Source organism: Mycteria americana, chromosome 18, assembly GCF_035582795.1.
Source record: "Mycteria americana isolate JAX WOST 10 ecotype Jacksonville Zoo and Gardens chromosome 18, USCA_MyAme_1.0, whole genome shotgun sequence".
Lineage (NCBI taxonomy): Eukaryota > Metazoa > Chordata > Aves > Ciconiiformes > Ciconiidae > Mycteria > Mycteria americana.
Genome location: NC_134382.1, coordinates 5,479,826 through 5,501,279, shown reverse-complemented (window position 1 = coordinate 5,501,279; position 21,454 = coordinate 5,479,826). Strand labels below are relative to the sequence as shown.

General features: G+C 49.1%; 1 protein-coding gene across 4 annotated transcripts in view; it reads left to right on the top strand.

Moving 5' to 3' along the window:
- The window catches only part of DISP3 (dispatched RND transporter family member 3), a 114,594-nt gene that overhangs the window by 67,906 nt on the left and 25,234 nt on the right, over positions 1-21,454 (top strand). Inside the window, exon 1 of one of the 4 annotated variants that reach the window (XM_075520490.1) lies at positions 2,067-2,265. The exons of the other annotated variants lie outside the window; for them this stretch is intronic. Within the exon in view, the coding sequence (XP_075376605.1) occupies positions 2,227-2,265 (39 nt within the window). The 5' untranslated portion in view covers positions 2,067-2,226. Of the gene's footprint in view, positions 1-2,066; positions 2,266-21,454 lie in introns of those variants that run through there. 4 annotated transcript variants of the gene reach the window in all.

Here is a 21,454-nt window from a genome sequence, read left to right as displayed (position 1 = left end):
TTCGATCCAGGCGCTTCTCTCTAACAGCCAAGCACACACATTCATTTACGCAAACACTGGTAGCCTTGTGGTTCTCCTGGGACATGCTGGCAGACTCTGCATGCACTCATGCGTACGCACGCACATGTATGCATTTCACCTTCCCAAGCCTGGCCCCCAAGCCAGCAATGGTGTTTAATAGAAGTTCAGTGCTCAGTTGTTACCCAGCCTTCTCTGCTGTACGGCTTGCTGTCTGGTACAAACCTGAACCTTTCAGGCAATCAGGCAGTAATAGACCTTATGGAAGCTGAAAGTCCCCCAGATAAAATTTACAAGGCCTAAGAGAGCCTGCCTGGCATTATTTAACGCTTTAGTAATGAGCACCTGAACAGGAAAGATTGCTTGGGTAGTTTTATTCTGCATAGATGAGCAGTCAGAATTTCAAAGAGGGGCCATAAATATAAGCATGCGGAATGGCCGATGGTACCTGATTTTGGCATGGAAGGCAGTCGTGCTGAGACTGTGAGAAGGTTAGAGAGCATGAATAAAGGGGAAGATGTTTTCCTTCAGCTTCCCAACTCCAAAAGGCATCCTTTAGCCAGGAATGGCTTTAGGTGCAGTAGCAATCCTTCTCCTGCCTGCTTGTGACTGTGTGCCTCTGTGCATGTGGCCAGGCATTTGTGAATACACAGCTTGCTAACGAAGACTGCAGTACAGTGCTAATGTCTCTTGGTGTCACGCGTGTGTTTGTGTACCTGCGTGGTTAATGAGGACAACAGCAGTGTGCAGCACATCAGTCTGTGTGCTAGCTGTTTGCCTGTGCACGTGTGGGGTTAATAAAGGCCACAAATGCTGCTAATTCTTTGTAGACGCATTTGCATTGTTAGTGGAGTCTGCAATAAAGCACTAAAACCTTTGTGTATGGGTATGCGCAAGTGATGTAAGTGCAGCTTGATATAGTTTGTGTTTATGTGCACGGATATTGCTGCTTATGTAGACAGTTCTAACCTGTGTCTGAGTAAAACATGTTCAGTGTTGCTGATTTAAACTAGTAATGAACTATTTATTCATTTTGGCAACACATGCTATTTTGTTGAACACTTCTGTGAGGCCTGAGGGAGGGAAATGAGAGCAGTCAGAGGCTGATGCTCTCTGAGCACAGAGGGGCATGGAAGGAAATGTTAAGCCAGGTGTGAAGATTTCCACTATGCACCATCCTGCCCCTCCCATCCCCAAATATTTGAAATGTTTTATTTCCTTCCAATGCAGAATGAAAAGAGACTGAAACCACAGAAGCTGTCATAGAGGAGGACTGTCAACCCCCCAGTCACCCCTTCCCATCCAGGTGAGTATTCCATTACCAGGCTTTCCGAGTGCTGTGCAGACCCCTGTGTGTTCATGGAGCGATATTTAACAGATGAATGTAGCATTCTCAGTGTCTCTGTATTGACAGGGAAAGGCATATTCTTCATGTATATATTGTAGGTGCTAACATAGCAAGAGAAACTTCTAGTTCAACTAAGGGCTAGCGTAGCTCAGTGGTGTGTGTGTGTGTGTGTGTGGTGAAGGAAGGTGTCATGTGTGTTTATGCTGTCAGAAAACCATGTACAAATTTTAAAAGCTAAAGCTGTCAAGTTGATGTACTTCTGCGTGCGGAGAGGAGAGGGGTACGGTTTGTCCGTGAGCAGGCGTCAGCATCACTTTGTGTCTGTTTGCCCGTGTGGCTGTTGCAGGACCCGGTGCACTGCATGCTTGTGCGAAGAGGGGAGCAGGGGGCCGACGATGGGCTCACCCTTGTGTGCCTGTCTGTGCCCTCCCCGTGTGTGCCTGTCTGTGCCTGGAGGGCTGTCGGAAACGCTGCCAAGGAGAACCGTGTTATTGTCTGAGTGCTGGTACGCAGCGCTGACTGATAACTCCCTGCAGTTTGCTGGGCTCTGCTGTGTGATTGATTGAGTGCTGTCCCTCGCATCAGCGTGGGTTCCGCTCGCATCACCGGCAAAGTTAGAAAAAGCGATTTTTCCCTTTATTGTACTCTTGCAGTTTTCAACAAAATTGCTAACCCCTCACCATCACCTTCTCTGCAGAAACCTCCATCGCTGGCAGAAATGCGCAAAGCTGGTGGAATGCAATTTTACCTCAGGAGCCTCATTAAATTTGCATTCCTTGGAGCCCCACAGGGAAGATGATGGTCTGGCTTTGTCTGCCTGGCTTCCCGTTCACATTGGGTGCTGCATCAGAAAGAGCGCAATGCCTCCGACACAGTCGCCTGCTTGGAGACAGGCTCAGGTGATGGGCCTATTTTACTGTGCTGCGCTCTTTTTGTTATTGACTTGACAAATCTCTCTAAAAACTGGGCTGGGGGTTCTTTTTCCTAGGCACCATGAATACTCAAATAAACAAGAATATTGGGGAAAACATGCTTAGGTCACCTCTGTAATGTAGCCTGATTAAAAGCCATTCCCATCAGGTAGTTTTTCAGCAATTTTCTGACATAATCCTGCTCTTGCAGGAGTCCACATTGTAGTAACAGGTCACGCCAGTAACCAGGCCAAGGATGGGGGGAATGTTGCTCTCTCCCTGCCTCCAAAACTGGAGTGAGTCAGAGGAGCGCACAAGAAATAAATGCAAGACGCTGTATCCAGCACAGTCATTAGAGACTCCCGTCAACACTAAGCAAAGCCCCTGTACTCAGGGATGTCTCGGCCATAAACAGGACTCTTTCAACTCCTGAAAGCTAAGGCAAGGGTCCGTGGTCAAGTTAGATGACCAGCTGTGCAGAATGCCTAGCTGCATAAGGGGCAAGCATGAATATAAAAAAGATTTTCTCTACCACCCTAGTTAATAGCCTTGCCACCTCCCATTTAATAACTCCTACTTAATTCAGGGATTGTTGCTGCATACCTCTGCCACTGAATGAGTATAGATGTCTCCTGTATGGAGCATTTGTCTAGCAGTGAGAGTACCAGCAAGGAAACCAGATGACTGCTTCCCAGAGTGCTGGCTCTTAACGCGGGGTGGACCTGCAGCTCCGGCCAGTTGCTTCAAAAGTTTCTGGCAGTTTCTGTTCCAAGATCCGCCTGGTACCGGGGTGGTAGCAGTGCCTGCCCTGGCAGAGCCGGATTCCCACCCCACAGTCCGGAGCTTCTTACGCAGGGCACTGCCACCACTCTCCAGGCGGCAGCCTGGAAACCGAAGGCGCCCTCAGAGGGTGGGCCGGCCGGTCCCGGGGTGGGCCCGCGCTCCCGGCGGGGTGCAGGCGCACCCCAAGCTCCTGGCCTCGGCGGCCCCTCCCGTCACCTGCGCTCTCCGCAAGGAGCTGCACGGGCAGGGCACGCACCGCGGACCCTTCCCCAGCGCCCCCCGCCGCGCCCGGCGGAGGCGGCCGCGCTTCCGCTCGGGGCCGGGCCCCGCGGCGGGGCTGCCTCGGCGGGGCTGCCTTCCCGGCGCCGCCGCACCGGGGGCCGGCGCGGGCGGGGGCCGCGCACGGGGCAGGGTTTATAGCGCGGCCGCAGCGCCGCCCGCAGCCCGGCGGGGCGGCGGCGGCAGCGGGCAGCGGCAGCGGCCGCGCCCGGGCGCGGAGCTCCGCACCGCTCCGCAGCGCAGCGGCGGGGGCTGGCGGGCGGCCGCCCCTCCGCCCCCGGGGGCCGGCGGGCTGTGCTAGTAGTCGGCCGCGGCGCACGGCGGAGCGGCATTAAAAGGAGGAGGAGGCGGTGGCGGCGGCTCGCCGCGCTGGCACCCGGCGGCGGGGCCGGCTGAGGGCTGCGGGGGGGAACCGGTACCGCTACACGCCGCCCCTGCTGCTGGGCGAGGGGACGCGGCGCTGCAGGGCGGGCATCCGCTACCGCGGTACCTGGCTCTGCCCCGGCATCGCTGCGAGCACACGGCTGCTGCCGCCCGGTCGGGCGGAGGTGAGTGCTGCGCTCCGCTGCGCGAAGCGGCCCCGGGAAGGGGGGCGGGGGGGGGCTGTGGGGCACATCCATCTCCCGCTGTACCGTCTCCTCGCCGCCCGCCGCCAGCCCCCAGGCGCTCGGCTCTGGCTGTGAAGGTGGCCCGGGGGGGTAGGTCGGGCTCCCGGGTCCCGCTGTGGCAGGCGGTGGTTAGAGGAGAGCCCAGCTTGCAATCGCTCCCCTTCACCCCGCTCCGCTGTTTACTTTTCTTTTTTAAGCCCTCCACCACCCCCCGCACTCCCCCCCCCTATTTTTTTTGCTGCCAATACAACAGATAAATCCCTCAGTTGTGTGTTTAGCCAACTCTCCCTGGAAGCTCTGGAGAGTTCATGAATATGCACAGAGGAGAGCCGCCTCTATAATAAGCTGATTGAGCTGTGCCTGCAGCAGGGCTGTTCTCCTGGGGGAAAAGTTGGGCGCCAGAACTGAGCAGCTTTGTGTCCCCGACTTCTCGGAGGGTTGGCCTGCCTTCCTGAGGAGGAGGAGAGCCAAGCAGAGGTGTTCTCCAGGGATGTTAGCAGGTCCAGCCAGGCAGGATCCTCATCTCTGACAGCAGCTGGTGTCAGATGTTTGTCTGGAAGATGTAAAGAGAATCATGTACCTGGGACACATAAGGTAACCTTCCTGTTTTATACTGGCTTGTGTAGAAATTGACTTTTCCTGCCTAAAAACCCCGGGTCACTTGGTTACAGCAGTACATTGCTTAGCAACGGTCCCAACCACAGCCCGGTCCTGGGCCCTTCCTATGCCAGGTGGTCTCCAAAGACGTGCCAGCAAAACAGCCTCTGTCCTGGAGAAAATGAACTCTTTCATGTTCTTTCCTATTTGGTGATGTGATGACCAAACCAAAAGAGTGGGGCTGGTTGCCGCTGCCCAGGTATTTGAAAGCATTTGAGAAGGATGGGAGCTGCTGGGAGCCGAGTGTCACTGAAAACCACCGGGACAGAGGGAGTAAGATGAAAGTGGTAGGTCCCTCGGGCATGTGTAGGACCTTGCATCTCCCTTGCCGCTGCTTCCTGTGTCGCTTGCACTTTTGTTTTGTGCACAGGCACAGCAGCGTGCTGGTTAGCAACCTTAGCTTATGCAATTATTAGGATAGTATTTTGACAGCTGTGCTGAGTCTGTTAGGGTTTAATGTAATATGCAAGCAAATCAGTTCCTTTAAAACAAGGCTGTGCATGCCCTCTTTTGTGGCTGCAAGACGTGACTCCAGTTAAGTGGGATGAGGACTTGTGTATTGGAAGAGAAGTACTTTTACAATTCACATGACAGAATAAACACACAGACTTTGTGCTCACAAAGCCACATGTGCATATACGTAAAATCTGCTACCCTAAAAGCTCAATTTTTTAAAACAATTTTCCTGTGAAAATTTGGGTGAGCTTTTGAAATTAGCTTTCTGTTCTCACCAGTAAAACTTTGCTTGGGGACAATATTTTTCCCTCTTCCTCCTCAACAACCTTGTGAAGTGTTGATAAAGATATTATCCACAGCATCAGCTTCCTTTGATTGCTCTTTTAGGCTGTGTGTCTAGATGGAAACCTAGCAACACAATAACTGCATTGAAGGGAGATGTTTCAATAGCTACACTTCTTTTATCACACTGGATGCATCTTCAGAGGTTAGACTCATCAAGCCAGTCTCTTTACCCCTCTGAAGCCTGGAATAAAACAGACCTGAGCTAGTGAAAAAGACAACAAAGATGGAATGGAAGTGCTTAATATGATAAAAGATCCATTCCTCCTTTCTTCCTGCTGCCACTGTGAATACCTGCTGTATTCCCATGGGGAAAATACTCCACTAGGGAGGGAGAATGCCTGTCCAATAGAAAAATGATTCAAGGGGAAACTAGCCATCAGCATGTGTGACCATTTGACCTAGACACACACAGGGAAAACCTAAGGGACAAATGGCCCAGAGCAATGTGTAACAGTATAATATGTGAGAACCAGACTGGCATTTGGGAAGTAGCATCAGCATCGTTCCAATCACCCACTGTGAAGGTTGTGATTCAGTTTCTGCAATGTACAGCGCCAAATTCATCCTCAGGGGTGAAAAAAAACCCCACTACCTGAAGTCACTGACACTCTCTCTAGATTTACCTCACTGGCTATGTTCTAGTGTTCTTAGCTACATTGACAAATACCCTTGTTGTGCATACTGTCTCTTATAACTGTGGAGTAAGGCACTTACAGGGAGTCAAGGTGACAGTATCTGACTGGCTCTGTGTAATTTGGAGGCACAGAAATGAGGGATTTCACACTGGTGAAATCTCTGTTAGTTTTCGGGTGTTTGGGGAAAATGCCTTTGCTAGGTGCTAAAAATTCTCACAATACCTAGTATGTCCTTGGCCATGCCTCCCAAGATCTTGTGCTTTTTCAGCTTTAGTGAAACATCACAATTAAACATCACAAATGCCTCTGTCAGGCCAATAGAAAAAGTGGTGAAGTTACAGGAGAACTTTGACCACTTCTGTGTCTGTCATTTCTGAAATGTCAATGAGAAGTGTTCTTAACAAGCTGTATTGTGCAGGAGTTTATGGGGGTAGCTGTGATGTGTGTGTATGTATATGTAACTGTATAGCATGAGAGTGATAGGATGTGTGCATTTCGATATGGCACTGGGGGAGGGTGTGAATACGGTGTTAACGTTTTGCATCCAAAAAACCACAGCACATCTGAAATCCTCTTGTGATGCCAGTGCTCTGAGATAAGTGCTGCTTCTACAAAGACTTGCCTGTTGGCTACAAGTACTTAATAAGTAAGCTTGACTGAAACTGGAGAGGGATAGGAGTTCATACCCTGGTGGCATACGGAAAATCTGGATAAGCTGTGATTTTTTAGTTCTGAAGTTTGAACAGGTCCTACTGTGAGTCCCAGGGTCTCTGGGTGATGCTGCCATGGTCTCTGTGCATGCCAACATGCAGTAAATCCTGGCAAGGCTCTCTTCAGCACAAAGCATTTAGCACACAGTTGGTTTAATCCTCTAATCTTATCAAGCACTGACATAAATGAGAATTGAACAGATTAATTCATTCTAAAAAAATGAAACCCTGTTACATTTCTCAATGTAGTGCACAAGATTTCTCCTTTCACTTACCTGATTGGCTTGGTTTTTTTATCCATTGTTTGTTGAAAAGTATCCAACTATAGATTTGGGCTCAGTGGTGAAAGGTAATCGGCTCTCTGGTGATGCGAGTTTACCTGCTGTTTAAGTAGCCCCACGGGATTTCAGGATCAGAGCCAGTAACGTGGTCTGGGAGGCTTGGTTACCGAAAGGTGCAAGGTTGGCAGAGGAAAGAGCTGCTGGTAAGTGTGGGTACTTGTTACCTCCTTGGTGACAAGCAGTCCTATTTACTTTTTGTTCCTTTTGTGCCAGTGGAGTGGAACATGCCCTTTGCCTTCCTCCTTTCCACACACCTCCCTGTTTCTCTTTCTATAGAGAGATAAACAGGCCTCATGAGGTGTGTGCTCAAGCTGCCATTCTGTTCTGTGAATGTGTGGCCAGGGGCAGGGGAATGTGTTTTCAGACATGTGATGAAGTTGAACAATGAAATATTAGTTTCTAGCACTTCCTTACGTCTCCCCTGTGATACCACAGAACAGGCTATCTCTTTAAATGATTGATTTCACACAGGTTTACTTGAGTTCATTCATCTTGATGCAGCTTTACCAGGGTGAATTTTCTCTGAGGTCTAGCCTTACTGATGTCTTTTCTAAGGGCTGGATCCTGCCTCCTTTCCTCTTGCAGAGGAGTACATTATTTCATGAATAGCTCTGCTGCATTCCGTGAGACTGTTTAAAGAGTAAGGTGCTGTGGTGCCTGTGACTCAGACTAATGCAAGTCAATTTAAAGGACAGATTAAGCACAGTGTGAGTATGGATTGCAGTGTCTGGCCCTTAATGAATAATTCAGGAACATGGAGGACACAGTGTAAGAGTTAAGTGCTTACTCCAGCTCTAGGTGAAGTCAGCAAGAGACTTGCCATTGACCCCGATCCAGAATATGTTTCAGCATGGGCTTAACTGTGAGTTTGTAAACTGTCCCATTGATGGCAGTGTGCTTCAGGCATGAGCTACAACAACTGTCTGAATTAGCACCCAGTAGAATATTATTTACGACCCTCTTGCCTGTCATACTGTCATGAACTGTCCTCTGCAGCACCATGAGAGAAGTTTTCTGAGGTCTCAGCACTGCTATTGAGTCATACTTTTATAGTATTGAAAAACAGAAAGGATTACTAATTGGAGTGCCACACCATTAACAGGAGAAAATATAGACACAAAGTTTGGCAAAACAAGCTACAAAGTTTAACTTTGGTTGCTTAGAGCTGGGGATGATGCCCTCTTTCGCAAGAGCAAGGCACTTGCATGCCATATGGATTTCACCAGAACTGGACGCTCAGCACTTCACAGCTCAGGAGTCCACTTGTGTCTATTCCTGCCAGTGGCTGAGTGCGATCCGCCTTCATGGGGGTGAATGGAACCCCCAGGCACTGGAACCGCTCCTGGGAGACCCGCTGTGATGGGGATGGCAGAGCAGCTATCTGCTGCTGCTGGGAAGCAGAGGATGCTCTGCACCCACAGCTCTTGTTTTGTGCTGTGGGTCTGCAGTAACTGTGGGAATCCTGTCCTTCCAGCTGGCCCAGAGGGATTTGCTTTCCCATGAAGATACAGTTCAGCGCTAGTCATAAGCAGTGCTGATTTTTTGATGATAGCAGTATCGTTGACTTGGAGGGGCAGAGCATCTCCTCTTTCTTGGTATAACTCTGGAAGTACAAAACTTCCAGTGAAACCTATGCCCTTGCTCTCAGCCTGCAGATCCTGGCAGTGCAGCAGGCTTTGCTCATCCATGGGGAGGCAGGCATGCCCGTTGCAGAGCAGGGCACCCCAGACATAGGCTGTCTCCTGCACTGAAATCAGGGCTTCACAGATTCCTGACCTTTTTTTCCTGTTTTGAGTTATCTCTGCTTGCTGGGAGAAGAGGTTTGGGGAACAAGGCTAGGATACTTTCCTTGCCATCTGCCTTAAGGCAGCAGGCTTGAAAGTTGGCACAGTTCATTCCTGATCTTTGCCAAGCTCTGTTAATAGAGAACGACTGCTCCTGAATAGAAGGCAGTTCATGTTACATAAATAGTGGAGAAGGGGGAAAGGCCAATGTGTTTGCAGGGGGTGAAAGACATACTGGCAGTCGTCTGGTTCTTAAACTGCTGCTGGTCTTGACCCTCTGCTTCTTTATGGGGGAGAGTCAGAGGTGAGAATAATTTGTTTTCTGCCTGGACGTCAGGGTGTGGATGCTATTGCTTCTGGGGCCTGGTTCTGCACCTGTGATCTCACTCGCTCTGTGTAAACGCAGTCATGTTGGTGAAGTCACTTTGGATTTGTTACTGGGAATGTGAGCTCAGGATCTACCTGCTAAGATGACTACATGGACGAGCCCGTATGGGCTTCAGGGCACCTGGTCTGATGCTGCCACAGATTTTCTTTCCATCTTACTTCTGCATAGCCAAAATTTCTTTCACTTGAACACAGAGTAGGGTTCTAGGAGATCTCTAGTTTTACTCTGAGCTCACTTGGCTGTCTGATATTGGGCTAGCAAGTCACAGGGTCTCTGTTTCTTCATCTATATGTGATGATACATATTTAATAAATAATAATAATGCTCTGCATTAAATTGGCACTTTCATTTCCAGGATCATTTGGCTCAATACATTGTTTCTTTCACAGTCTATCTACAAAAGTGTATCATAGGAGCCCTGTTTCCCCCTGCCTTCCCATGTTCTTAAAGGATCTGTGTGTTTGCAGACCAATAGCACAGAAGGAAATTCATGTGTTAGCATCACAGGCCTCTGCTGGGTATTAACTTCTTTCCACTTTATGATATTGAGCATGGGAGGAGCTGGGGCCTCTGGTAACCAAAGCAGAGGATTGGGAAGAGTTGGGTCCTGTTGTTGCTCTGCCACAAATCTGGTGATTTAGAGCAGATCTGGAAGGTCGCTGTAGCAAAAAAGACTGGGTTTTGGATGCCTCAGTTTCTGGGTGCCCAGTTTGTGTCACCGTTAACTCAAGTTGTAGGTACCACTGCTGCTCCCCAAATGGCAACTAAAGCCAGAGTCCACTTCACCATCTTAGTTGTAACTTGCCTGGTCTGTATTTAGCTTCTGTTAAAGTCAGCAAAAGTAATGGCTGAATTCCAGCAGAGCTGGAGCTAGACTGGAGCCTTGCTTAATTCACTTGTAAACTTGCATATAATCTGACCTATTTCCCTAGAGGACTAAGGGAATTGGATCTGATAGGTGTTTGCAAAGGGTTTATGCAGTCTCTGATAGAAGCTGATATGATGCACAAATGCAAAGTGCTCTTTGCTCCTAGGGAGATGTACTATATGTTGACTTGTTTCTTGGCTCTGGTTTACACCCAGGAGCTGAAAATGAATTGCTTTTGAGTGCTGTATTAAGGTCTGTGGAGAAAACTGGGGGGGGGAATCCTAATCCTTTCTACTGCTTGAGGAACTGCTGAACATGCAGCACACCTGATGCCCTGAATCAAATAATTTGTCTTTTTGTTCCTCCTTTTAACAAGGCAGATGAATTCCTGAAGAAGATGGGGCTGCAAACTTGGATTTGAACTAGAGCCCAATGGGGCATTTTAAATGTGTCTGAGAAGCCCAAAGCAACCCTGGGTCCTGCTTGTAAATCAAACCTGGCCAAATCCTCTGTCTTCATATTTCCTCTGCCACCTCTTTCCCTCCACCTCCTCCCTCCCACTTGCTCTCCAGCTAACAACTCATGCGCCAAGTTTAATCTCCAAGCCAATTTTTATGGCTGAGTTGAAATGGAAAGGTGGACAGGCCCACAAGAGCATGAAAGTGACTCAATAAAATAGTGGGCTCCGTTTAAACTGAGGGCTGTGAGTCTGGACAATATAGACAACAGCTTGTTTTGAAAGCTAAAACTAATTTGCTGGGAAGCTTGGGCTAGTTCTTGAACCATGCAGAAAGCTGCTCCTTCTGGTGCTTCCTGCCAACAGTTGCAATTTCCAGACTTCAGGCCCAGGCGTTGCAAGCTGTGGTTCTTCAGGACCCATCAAGCACTTGTCAGTGCCTTGGACTTGCCCGAGAGTCAAATCTATAGACAAGCTTTTAAATGGAGTGTCTCAGAATCTGATGTATATGCTTCGAAGCATTTTTTTCCACATCCAAACTGAATTTTACTTACAAGGCCACCCCTTCTCTTTCTCCCAATCCTAAAGCTTACATCTCAGCTCTGCCACTTCACATGGGGGTCTTTGAGACAGGCAGCAACTGGGCAGCTGAGCTGTGGTCTTTGGTCCCTTTCATTTTTGTCACTGGTGTCAATACTTATGCACAGAGCATGGTAGAAATGCTGCGGCATTATAGGGAGCTATAAAATGCCAGCCTATGACAACTGGAAACAAGATATATCATCAGGTAAATGTTTCATCCCCTGTGGCACTGCTTAAGCAGAAGAAAAGAAGCTTCTTTCCTGTAAATCTGCTACATGGCACCAATTCCTTAGTGAAAGTTACCTCACGCTAACTGCAGAGTTCATAGCATAGGTTTCTGTGTAAGTGGTACAGTAAAGCATTTGACCTTATTTAGATTTCAATAACAGAGAGCTATCCTGTAAGTAGCAGAGACAAATTAAGTTAAGGCTGTGATGACATTTCCTTCACAGACCTCTTGCTGTTTCTTGTAGTTCTCCTGTATTTCTGAGGTGTTGTGGGGGAGATCATTCCTTCTGGATCCCAATCTTGGCATACATGCAGCCAAACTCATTCCTGCGTGTACACCACCTGCCTACATTCCCATCTCGTCGGCCGTGTTGCAGATCCTGGTACTGTTTGCATTTCCATTCCTCTGGCTGCTTTGGGGAGTGCCTGCAGTGAGTTTGCTCCCTTACTCAGCCAACTGGGCCTGGTTTCCAGAGGGCCAGACACAGTTCCACTTCAGCATAGGGCAGCGGAGTGAGTGCCTTTGAAAATCTATTTACAAATGTCTGTGCAAGAATAGCCTGTGTTTGCTTGCGGAGGGGGATCCCAGGAAGTTTTGGGACAAAGCCTGCTGTGACAGGAGGGGAGATGGGGTCTCAGACTCCAGAATATGAGAGCCATTCAGAAGCAGGATTTGAAAGCTAGAAAAACTGATAGCAGAGCCATGAATCTTTCCTTCGTTTTTGTTTGTGTCAAAGGACCAAGTCCTGCAGTTAGCACAAGTAGCATCTCAGCCTGTGAATGCCTGGGCTGAGAAGAGTGGGATGTGGTAAGGAACTGGGAACCATTGCCTGAAACGCTCTGATCCTTTGCCAGATGGCAGTCCCTTGGTATCCTTTGGGTTGGATGATAGCCATTCACAAACTCCTGAGCTCGTGCAGCTTGCATGGCTGATAATCTCTGAATCTGTGGTGGTAGAAGGGGAATAGGGACACGGGTGGCATCTGCCTCTTACTGAACTGCTCCTGTGCTAGGCTTAGATCACGCTCCTCTGGGCTGTGTTGGGATGGAGGAGAACAGGGGGGAGAGAAGGGACGCTGCTGCTGTCTCAGCTCCGTCCTGGTGGCCTAAATCTGTATCCTATAGACATGGCTTCACTGGCAGGTTCTGGGAGCTGCTGCCAGGAACATTTCCCTCCCTTGCACAGGGACTAACAGGAACCAACTCTTAGTGGCTCTTGTCTGTATTAGGAAGCATCCTGGACTCTCCCTGAGATTAATGTGTCATTAAAGCCTGTTTGCTTATTCTGAGACCCTGCCCCCTCCTCTGCTAACAGTCTGCAGGACTGTGCTCATTGAGCTGTGGTAACATTTAATGTGAGTTTCTGCATGGTTGGTGCAGCTGGCAGTAAGCTTTAAGTCCTTGTACTGGCAGGGGATCTGCTGATGTGCTGTTCAGGCACTGAGGCATCTTGTCTCATCTCCACATCCTCCTTTTCCCTTCAGGAAGTTTTCCTTCTGTTCTGAAAAACCCTGTGTTCACCCAGGTCCTGGTCTGGAGCAGTCAGCTGTGGCACTAGAGGCTCTCCAGCCTCTGGGTTTTACACCTTTGCTTCCAGATTTCTCACTGATCCTGGGAAGATGAAAAAGCAGTGCTAATTAATCTAAGTCCAGAATCACCAGGTTTTCATGGGAAGGAAGCAGCTAGCTGCATATGTTCCAGGGAGAAAGAACTGTGGGAGGCAAGAAAGACATACCTGCTCGGATCCCACTTTATAGGCTGCTGAGAGCCAGCTAGCTACAAGCTACTTTGTGAGTCCCTCCTGATCCAGTAGTAAGTTTTCCGTGGGTGACAATAGAGCATGGTTTGCTGCAGTTATTCCCACTCAGCTGTAGTGACTGTCAGGATGAATTCTCCCCAAAATTCAGGTCCTCACATTCTCAGAAATAAGAGGCCATGTCTATACCACAGATGAGCTCAGCTCAGTGCATGGAGCGGGAATGAACAACCTGGGGTATGTCTTCTGCTCCCTCATTTATGAGAGGACTACAGCATCACCCAGTCCTCTTTCATGCTGGTATGTGGAAAGCCCTGCTGAAGAACCGAGTATGACTGAAATGCTGTGGGAGCTGTGTCCCCACCACAGATTGCAGTCCTTACAGCCTTCCTGTTGTGAATCTGGCATTTTCTGATGTCAGTAAATTATAGCAGCAAAAAGGCAAGATCTTTAGATCCATCAGAGTGAGGCTAGGCAGCATCTGGAGTGAGACACTCTGACCCATACGACTCCGGCACATGTACAAATGGGACTTTCTACCTGTACCTCCTTTTCCTGGAAGGTCAGAGCATGATGAGCAGAGCTGGCTGAATACAGACACTTCAGGTGAAGGGGAGTGCTTGCAACATTTTCTTTTAACCTTAATTATACTTTTTATGTTGGAGTGGCAAGAAGTGGAGATGAAATAGCTGCCTGTGCTGTGGCTGGCAAGAAGGACTGGCAGCATAGGTTGGCATTCCTGCGTTACCTTTCGTATTGCTGCCCACAGAACCACAACCAGCACAGTCCCCTCAGTACAACCTGCCGCTTAGGCTGCTGGCAAGAAAGCAGCTCACATGCATGGTGAGGAAGAAATTGCCCTCCTCCCTCTCAGTAATGAACTAGCAGCTTATGGGGAGACTCTGGAGAGGGGCCTTTAGGAGAGGGTGTTTTGATTAGTCCCAGAAGCACACTGTGCACACAAGCAGGCTATTGCTGGGGAGCTGCAGATGGAGGAGAGTGCACAGCCAGCCCTTGTCTTCATACTTCCTCCTGCTGCAAGGAGCAGGTGTGGGGAGCAGGGTCAGAGCTGAGAATCATGCAGCTGAGCATAGAGTGGTATCAGTGCGCACGGTGACGTAAACTGGGGAGCCTGAGCATGGGGTGGAATAATAAATGACTGGCAGGGGCTGGCAGCAGGACTTGGCTTTCCTTTTCAGGGTGATAGTGGTGTGGGAAGCTTGACTTTGTCTATAGAAGAGCAGCACACAAGCTTTGGGGATGGCTCTTTATTCCAGGGGCTTGGGAACTGGTGAATCTTCTCGGTGGTCTGAGATTCCTTCCTGGAGCGAGTGACACTTCTTGGGATAATAATACAAGGCCCTGGTTTGTGGCAGCCATCTGTATTTAATGATCTGTAAAGGCTTTGATATGAACACAGGTGCTCAGGGGTAGACACTGGAGTGTGGAAATCCACACACCTTTAACAAGCTTGTTATCTTGGGCCCCTGGTAGGTGGGATCCAGTGTGCTTTTGAAGTCTGTGTCAAGGCACCCAAAGGCACACAGCTGATCCAGAAGACAACCCTTCACTTAGCAACAGCAAGTGGCTGGGGCTCAGACAAAATCTAAGTAATTTTTGTAGTGGCTAGGTAAGCATTTCTGAAGCATATCAGAGTCTCGGCGTGCTTGGCGCCTGTGTGCAGAAACCTGTAAGTGCCACAGGCCTGAGTGACAGCGGGGGCCTTATCATTAGCACAAGCAAGTAACTCGAGTGGTAAACATGGCACAAGGCTGTTTCGTGAGATTATAACCAAGGAGCTGTCTTCTAACACCCACCATCATTAGTTACAATAACCAGGAGCAAATTATTGTATCAGGAAATGAATTTCTCTGTCAATAACATGCATGTTAGCAAAGTTCTTGTGTAGCTTTTCCTCTGCAGCAGTCTTGGGATGGCAGGGCACCGAACATGTGTGGTTTGATGCCGACAAATCCTGGTGACCTTTGTCTTTGAAAAGTGCCAGTGTCAGTACTTTGCAGCAAGTATTTTGGGGCAATTTATTGTGTCCTTTTGGATTTTTTAAAAATCTGTCAGGATACAGATTCCTCCTGGATTCACTTAGGGAGTAGCACCCTAGGACAGACCTCACAGCTGGTACCTGCTGGAGCCATGGTGGGGCTGCCTTAGTGTCCCAGACTAGTGCCACATGAAGGTCTCCCCCTGATCCAAGGCTGTGGGATCACTCTTTTTTTCCTAATTAAGGAAACATTCAGGAAAAGTGTCACGTTTAAAATAGGAAACTTGGATAGCTGAGCCTAGTTCTTATTTGCAGGCACCTTACACCTAGCAAAGCACAGCAGAGCTGCTGATTTCTGAAAGCAACAAACAAAAGCAAAAGCTTTCGCTGTACATCCTTGTGTGGATCACTGCCATAAGGTTAGCTAGTTCTTCTGTCCGCTTTCTTCTTGGTCTGTTCTGTGTGCAGGTATGGCTTCTGACATAGCATAGCTTGATGTTGCAGCTCCAACGATGCTCACAGAACAAAGCGGAGTTTGCACTTTGTTGCACACAGCCCCCATCCGTGCCATTCTGTGCACTCTAAGAAACTAGGTATCTTGTGTGTCTTAAACTAGGCACCCAAAATAAGTGTCTATTTTTTCCTTCTGATCTCCTGAGCTCCCGCATCTGTCAGATGCGGACTACACCACCCCCTCCTTCTCAGAGATTCTAGGAGAAGATTCAGTTCAGTCCTGTTTGTTCAGCCCTCAGCCTCTGTCGTGACAGGCAGTGTTGAAAAGCTCATGAGGAAATTAATAATTCTGCCTCTGAGGCAGGCATGAGCAGCGTGCAGGAAATGAGGCGTGAGGCCACACGCTGAACGATGAGGAGAGAACAAGGTAGTGAATAGCTGCTGGGTTCAGGGAGCATCATCCATTGCACGCACTGGTGGAGGCCAGCGTCCTCGCCTTTGGACACGGGGCTTGGAAGAAAAACTGTACTGCGAAGCACTTACAGAAGGGGGGCAAATTAAGGATGCTGTGTCAGCCCTGAATTTGGCATTTCCTGACTGGTGAGTGCTTGACTTTGCAGCTAATCTTTCCATGCTGTTTTTGGCATGCAATTATGAGTAGATCTAATCAGTGCTTGTCAGACACCTGGAATAGCAGGCAGGAGATCCTCGATGTCGTAGGCTGAGCGCGCTCCAACCAGCCCTTGTCCATGCTGAAAGCGGGTCGATAGATCTGGCTGGTTCCTTCTGTTCCAGCTGCTCTTATCTTAGCCAGGGTGTAAAAGTGCCTGTAAGGGGAAAGAAGGGTAGGAGAGTCAGCAGTGAAAGAGGGCACGTCAGTTAGGAGTGAGTGTGCGTGCATGTACTTGATTTCATAAAGCTTGGGAGATCAAACAATCCTCCATCCTGTATACAGCCCTATCTATTGTCTTGCCTCCCGTGGATAAGTGGAATTGCAGACAATAGAGCTTTAAATATTTTTTTTTTTAAATCATTTTGTTGAACTTTTTTCCCAGCAAGCACATATTTACATCATTGCACTGCAATTCCAACAGCACTGTGCTGCTGGAGCATTTTGTTGTCGTTCTAATCTGCAAAGTGCCTGGGGTCTGGCAATGTTTTTGTGCATCTTTCCAAAAAAGGATTTAAAGCAAGTGGGAAGGGAAATACAAAGGCCCCAGAAAGAAAATAGATTAAAGCCTTGTTTCTGCATTGTGCCGTACAGCTGGGAAAGTAGACCTGCTTGATTAATAATGGTGGAGCCAGCCCAGCCAGCAGTTTAAACCAGTGCCTTTAAGCACCACGTGCATCTCTGGGTTTGCATCCCACTGAAATACGTTCTGGGTTATATCCTCAGGCACGGGTTCTGGTCAATGACTGAATTAAGTGGGTGTTTTCAGAAGAATTCAGGAGATTCAGGGTCAGGTGCCCAGTGTGAGGCCTGGGGCCTGCTTTGCTTTTCCAGGACTGCAGCACCTCTCAAAGTCAGACCTCCAATTAGGGGCCCAGAAATTGTATCTCATTCCTCCTTTCTGTTTCATTTTTCCCAGTCATGAAAGGTAGTAAGACTTGCCTGCACTGGCAAAGAGCAACACATGGCTTACTCCATGCACTCAGTTACAGCTGTGTTGATAAAGGGAGAGCAGGGACCTGAGAAAGCCCTTCTTGGTTGTTTTTTAAAATGATACTTCTAGATGGGTCTCGGTGATTCAAGTGCAGAGCAAAACTCTGGCCCCGAGTCTCAGTATCACTGTGGAGCCCTGCTTTAGAGTGGGTATACATTAATGATGCCCTCCAGTTGTTTTACACGGCCAGGGCTGCGTGCAGTGTTCTTCAGCGTAACGGGGCCTGGGAAGCACTGTGTCCGTCCCTGCTATCAGCTGTGCATCGTTACAGAGAGGTGGCTTTTTGCAGGAGCTGGATGCTCTTAGAAGGATTTTGCAAGCACAAAGCCCATTTCTCTCCCTCTTAGAGGAACTTTATATAGCTAAACAAGGGACCTAAAGCTGCTTTTGGTAGAAACTCCAAGAGTTTTCAGGAATACAAATAGGACCACAAAACTGCTAGCTCTGCTCTGAAAGCTTTGCCCATGGGAGAAATGAATGTGAAGTTTAATTACTTTGTCGATAGGAATCTTCCATATTACAGAAATTGTCTTTCCCTCCCCTTCTAGCCTTGTGCTTTCCTTCCTTTTTTCTTTCTAACTTGCTGATGCACAAGGCTTCCTTTTTCCTGTAAGAAGGAACAACTGAGTAATTGAAATGGAACACTAGTGAGGATTTTTTAATCTGAAAGTCAGCATTAATTAGTCAGGTCGGGTGTAATTAGCTTCCTCATCTGTCACTGCCTCTCCCCAAGTTGTCAATGACTTTCTTCTATCCTAGATTTCACTGAAAAGAAAGAACTCTGTCACATGGGAGCTGCATGGGTGTTTTTGCTGGGGTGCAAGCGAGTGACAATACCTGCAGGGCTGTTGGGGTCTGAGCTGGATCCTCCCTACTGCAACCAAGGGCAAAACTCATGCTGATCTTAAGGTCTCCCAGGTTTGGCTTTGCCCCTTCTTTTCTGCTGTGTGTCAGGCTCTCAGGAGTCATAATTTTTACCCTGTGCTCCATAGTCCTGCAGTGCTTTAAATGCTTAATTCATTACTCAGCTCAGACTGGTAAGTTGCAGCAAGACATGGAAGATGCCCAGGTTAAATTGCTGAATGGGGGTGCAGATATCAAGGGGCTTGGATGCCCAGCCTGCCAGTCACGGGTTCATCTGTGGCAGTCATCCAGGGAGGAAAGGGGTGAGCCTCTTCCATTGGGCTCTGGTAGTATTCATGGCCGTGGTGCTGAGGTTCAGCTGCAGGTTGTCTGGTGTGCAGGGCTGGGGGAGTGGCAAGATCTGATGTGAGATAGCCTCTATGCTCCTCTATAGACAGAAGTGCCCACTGGCATTGAAAAAATAGCCTTGGCAAGGAGACCTTCCTTGTCTTCTTCCTAGTCGTGTCTCCACACTGCTGCTGTGGCCATGAAGAGGCAAACCAGATCACGAGCTGGAGCCTGGCATCATCGGTACCTTCCATAAAGCTGTGTGTCTTTGTACCAGCACAGGGTTGGAAGATGTGAGTCTCTTCATGGCTGCATGTCTCTTCGCTGTGATGAATTTTCTGAACTCACATCTTAAGATCAGGAAGGATCTTCATCCTGGGAGGATGCTGGAACTGCCTGGCAGTCTGAAGGCTGAACGTGAAGGGAGGAGGGGTTTTTATGTACTGTACTACAGACTCCTCCTTCCCTTCCCCTCTTGAATTCCCCTCCTACCCTCCCCTTCCAGCTCAGTTAGTTTTCTATAAGGTCCCTCCAAGCTCAGCTGTGCTGCTGAGTCAGCAGCTCACTTGCCTCTTCCCCCCTGCCCCTTTCCCCATCCCCAAGAGGTTCTTGGCTGGCTGAATGAATGAGGCAGTGCAGACGGCCATGTGCTGACACCAGGCGAGGAGGTGGGTGAGCCGGACGTGAACTGTGCAGGCCCAGCTTTGCAGAGGAATGCAGGTTCTGTGGTTTCTATGCAGCCATTAGGCAAAAGGTTTGAGATTGTCCCCCCTTCGCAGCATACTCTCTGTAGGCAGCTCTGCAGGGCAGAGCTATGCAGCAGAGCTCTGCAGCTCTGCAACCCTGCTGTTGAACTTCATCCATACCGTGGTAGTGTGGGGAAGGGAAAGGGCCCCACATCTTCCCTGAGTCACATACCCTGGGCAGACCTGCCCTTTGCTTTGCCCCTGTCTTGCTCTGAGCTGGCTGTCCAGTGTGCACAGTCTGCCCACACAGTCTGCCTCTGCACGGCTGTGCAGAAAGCAGGAGCTGCCGCAGGCTGTGTGGGTAGGCTTGAGGAGCTCCTTTTGCTCAGACAGCTGGTTCAGGGTCTGTCCTTCACTGGGTGTGTGATGGCAGCCTTAGGCCCTTCTCACCATGCATCTATTCACTGCTTCTACATTCCTGGTGGAAAAACCTGAAAGCATCAGGACAGTGGGACGGGGTCCCTGACATGAGGCACCCCATGGTGACTGCAGCTGTGGCTCTTGCTTCCTGCTTGCAGTCCGGATCAGGACTGTCCGTAATGTGGCATTGTAGGTTCCTGCAAGATCCGGCTTTGTGTGGCCAAGCACGCGACTCAGGAAGCAGAGGGCATTTTGTGAGGCAGACCTGACATGGGGTGGTGGTAGAGGTCTTCACTTGAAGTACTTATTTACAAAATACTTTGCCCAGTTTTCTTTACCCTTCTCTGACTTAATGGAAGCTATGCCTGTAGTAGCACCTTAAATCTGAGCCAGGAACCTTCCTTACCGGAGGTTCTGCCACCCTACAGAGTCCTGACTGGTTTTGAACCAGGAGGAAGTCTCTTTGCTTTGGAAGAGGCAGAGAGAAGCCCAAGAAATCTGAATGCCTACCTGAACAGGCTGAATTAGTGCCTCTTCTCCGAAGAAAAGTATCTGGGACTCCTAGGAGTGCTCTTATCCTCTGCTCCTTCCAACCTGGAGCAGGCTAAGCTTGCACAGAAGTGAGGCAGAGCTTTGATTAGGGCTGCAAGAATTAGGTCCGCTGTGCATATCCTGGAACTGAAAAAGTAACTGGGCCATGCTTCAGTGCTGGGAGTCCCTGGGTAGTACGGGAAGTGGTGGAGGGAAAACAGGCCAGCCCCCAAGTAGAATTCAAGCAGAAAAAAATTGCATTTCATTCCCCTTCTGGCTGATTTCAGGGTTTATCTCCCCCGCCGATTCAGTTTGCCGTGTTTTGGGTTGGATGAGCTTTCATCCTGACCCAGGCAGGATCTGACAAAGGCGGTAAAGCCAGATGAGTCCCAAGGGCAATGCTAAGTGAGCTGTGTCTGGCTTTGCAGCCGAATCATGTGGTAAACTCTCTTTTGAAGGGAGTTCAGAGCTGTGGTGGAACTAGGGCAGGATGCACGCACGTGCTTACCCCGCATGCAGAGGGAGGCTGTCGCCATCAGGGAGAGCACGGCCCAGGGGCCTCCCTCCCTGCCCTTGCCCTTCTGCCTGGACCAAATCTTGATCCTTCCCTGACTCAGTTCTCATGTGAGTGCATATAATCTTGGGACTTTTCCAGCATTTGATGTGCTGGGGTTTACACCAGCATCAGAATTTGTACCAGTCTTTAGCTAGAGGGTGGCATGCATTGGCCTTCATACATTGTGGGTGCCCATCTGTTACAAAGTGGGTTTTGCAGTCACTGTGAGAGTGGATGGGAGAGCCAGAGGGGGATGCCTGAGGTCTGATCCCTTCCTTGAGTTGAGGATTTAGCTCTTGGTTAAAAAAGAAGATGGTATGATCCTTTTTCTGCTGGCTTATTACTATCTCAGTCTCTCGTTTCCCTTTCTTGTCACGTGCAGGCTCTTCTGTTTCAGGATTAGAATCTTTTCCCTCCTTCTCCTCAGTAGCTCAATAAATGGGAAATTATTATGGCTCTACCTCTCTTTCTAAAGAGAGAATACATATGCTTGGTCAGGTCTTGCAGTAACTCCGTTCTGTTGAGGGAGAGCCCAGGCCAATGGAGAAAGGGAGCAGAGGTAACTGCACGTATACGCCACCGTGCCCAGATGGGGCGAGTGAGGTTTGCACCTGCCTTCATGCAGCACCAATCTGCACTGCTAACGTGAGCGGAAGTTGTAGCGTGGTTGTCTCTTAGAGGCAGAATGGTGATAGTACTTGTCAGCCCAGTGATGGATGGGAGTTGTACACTGGCCAAGGGCTTGCATGTGCTGAGGATGTCTGTCTGCAAAGGCGAGCAGCGTGGGGCGACCTGTGAGC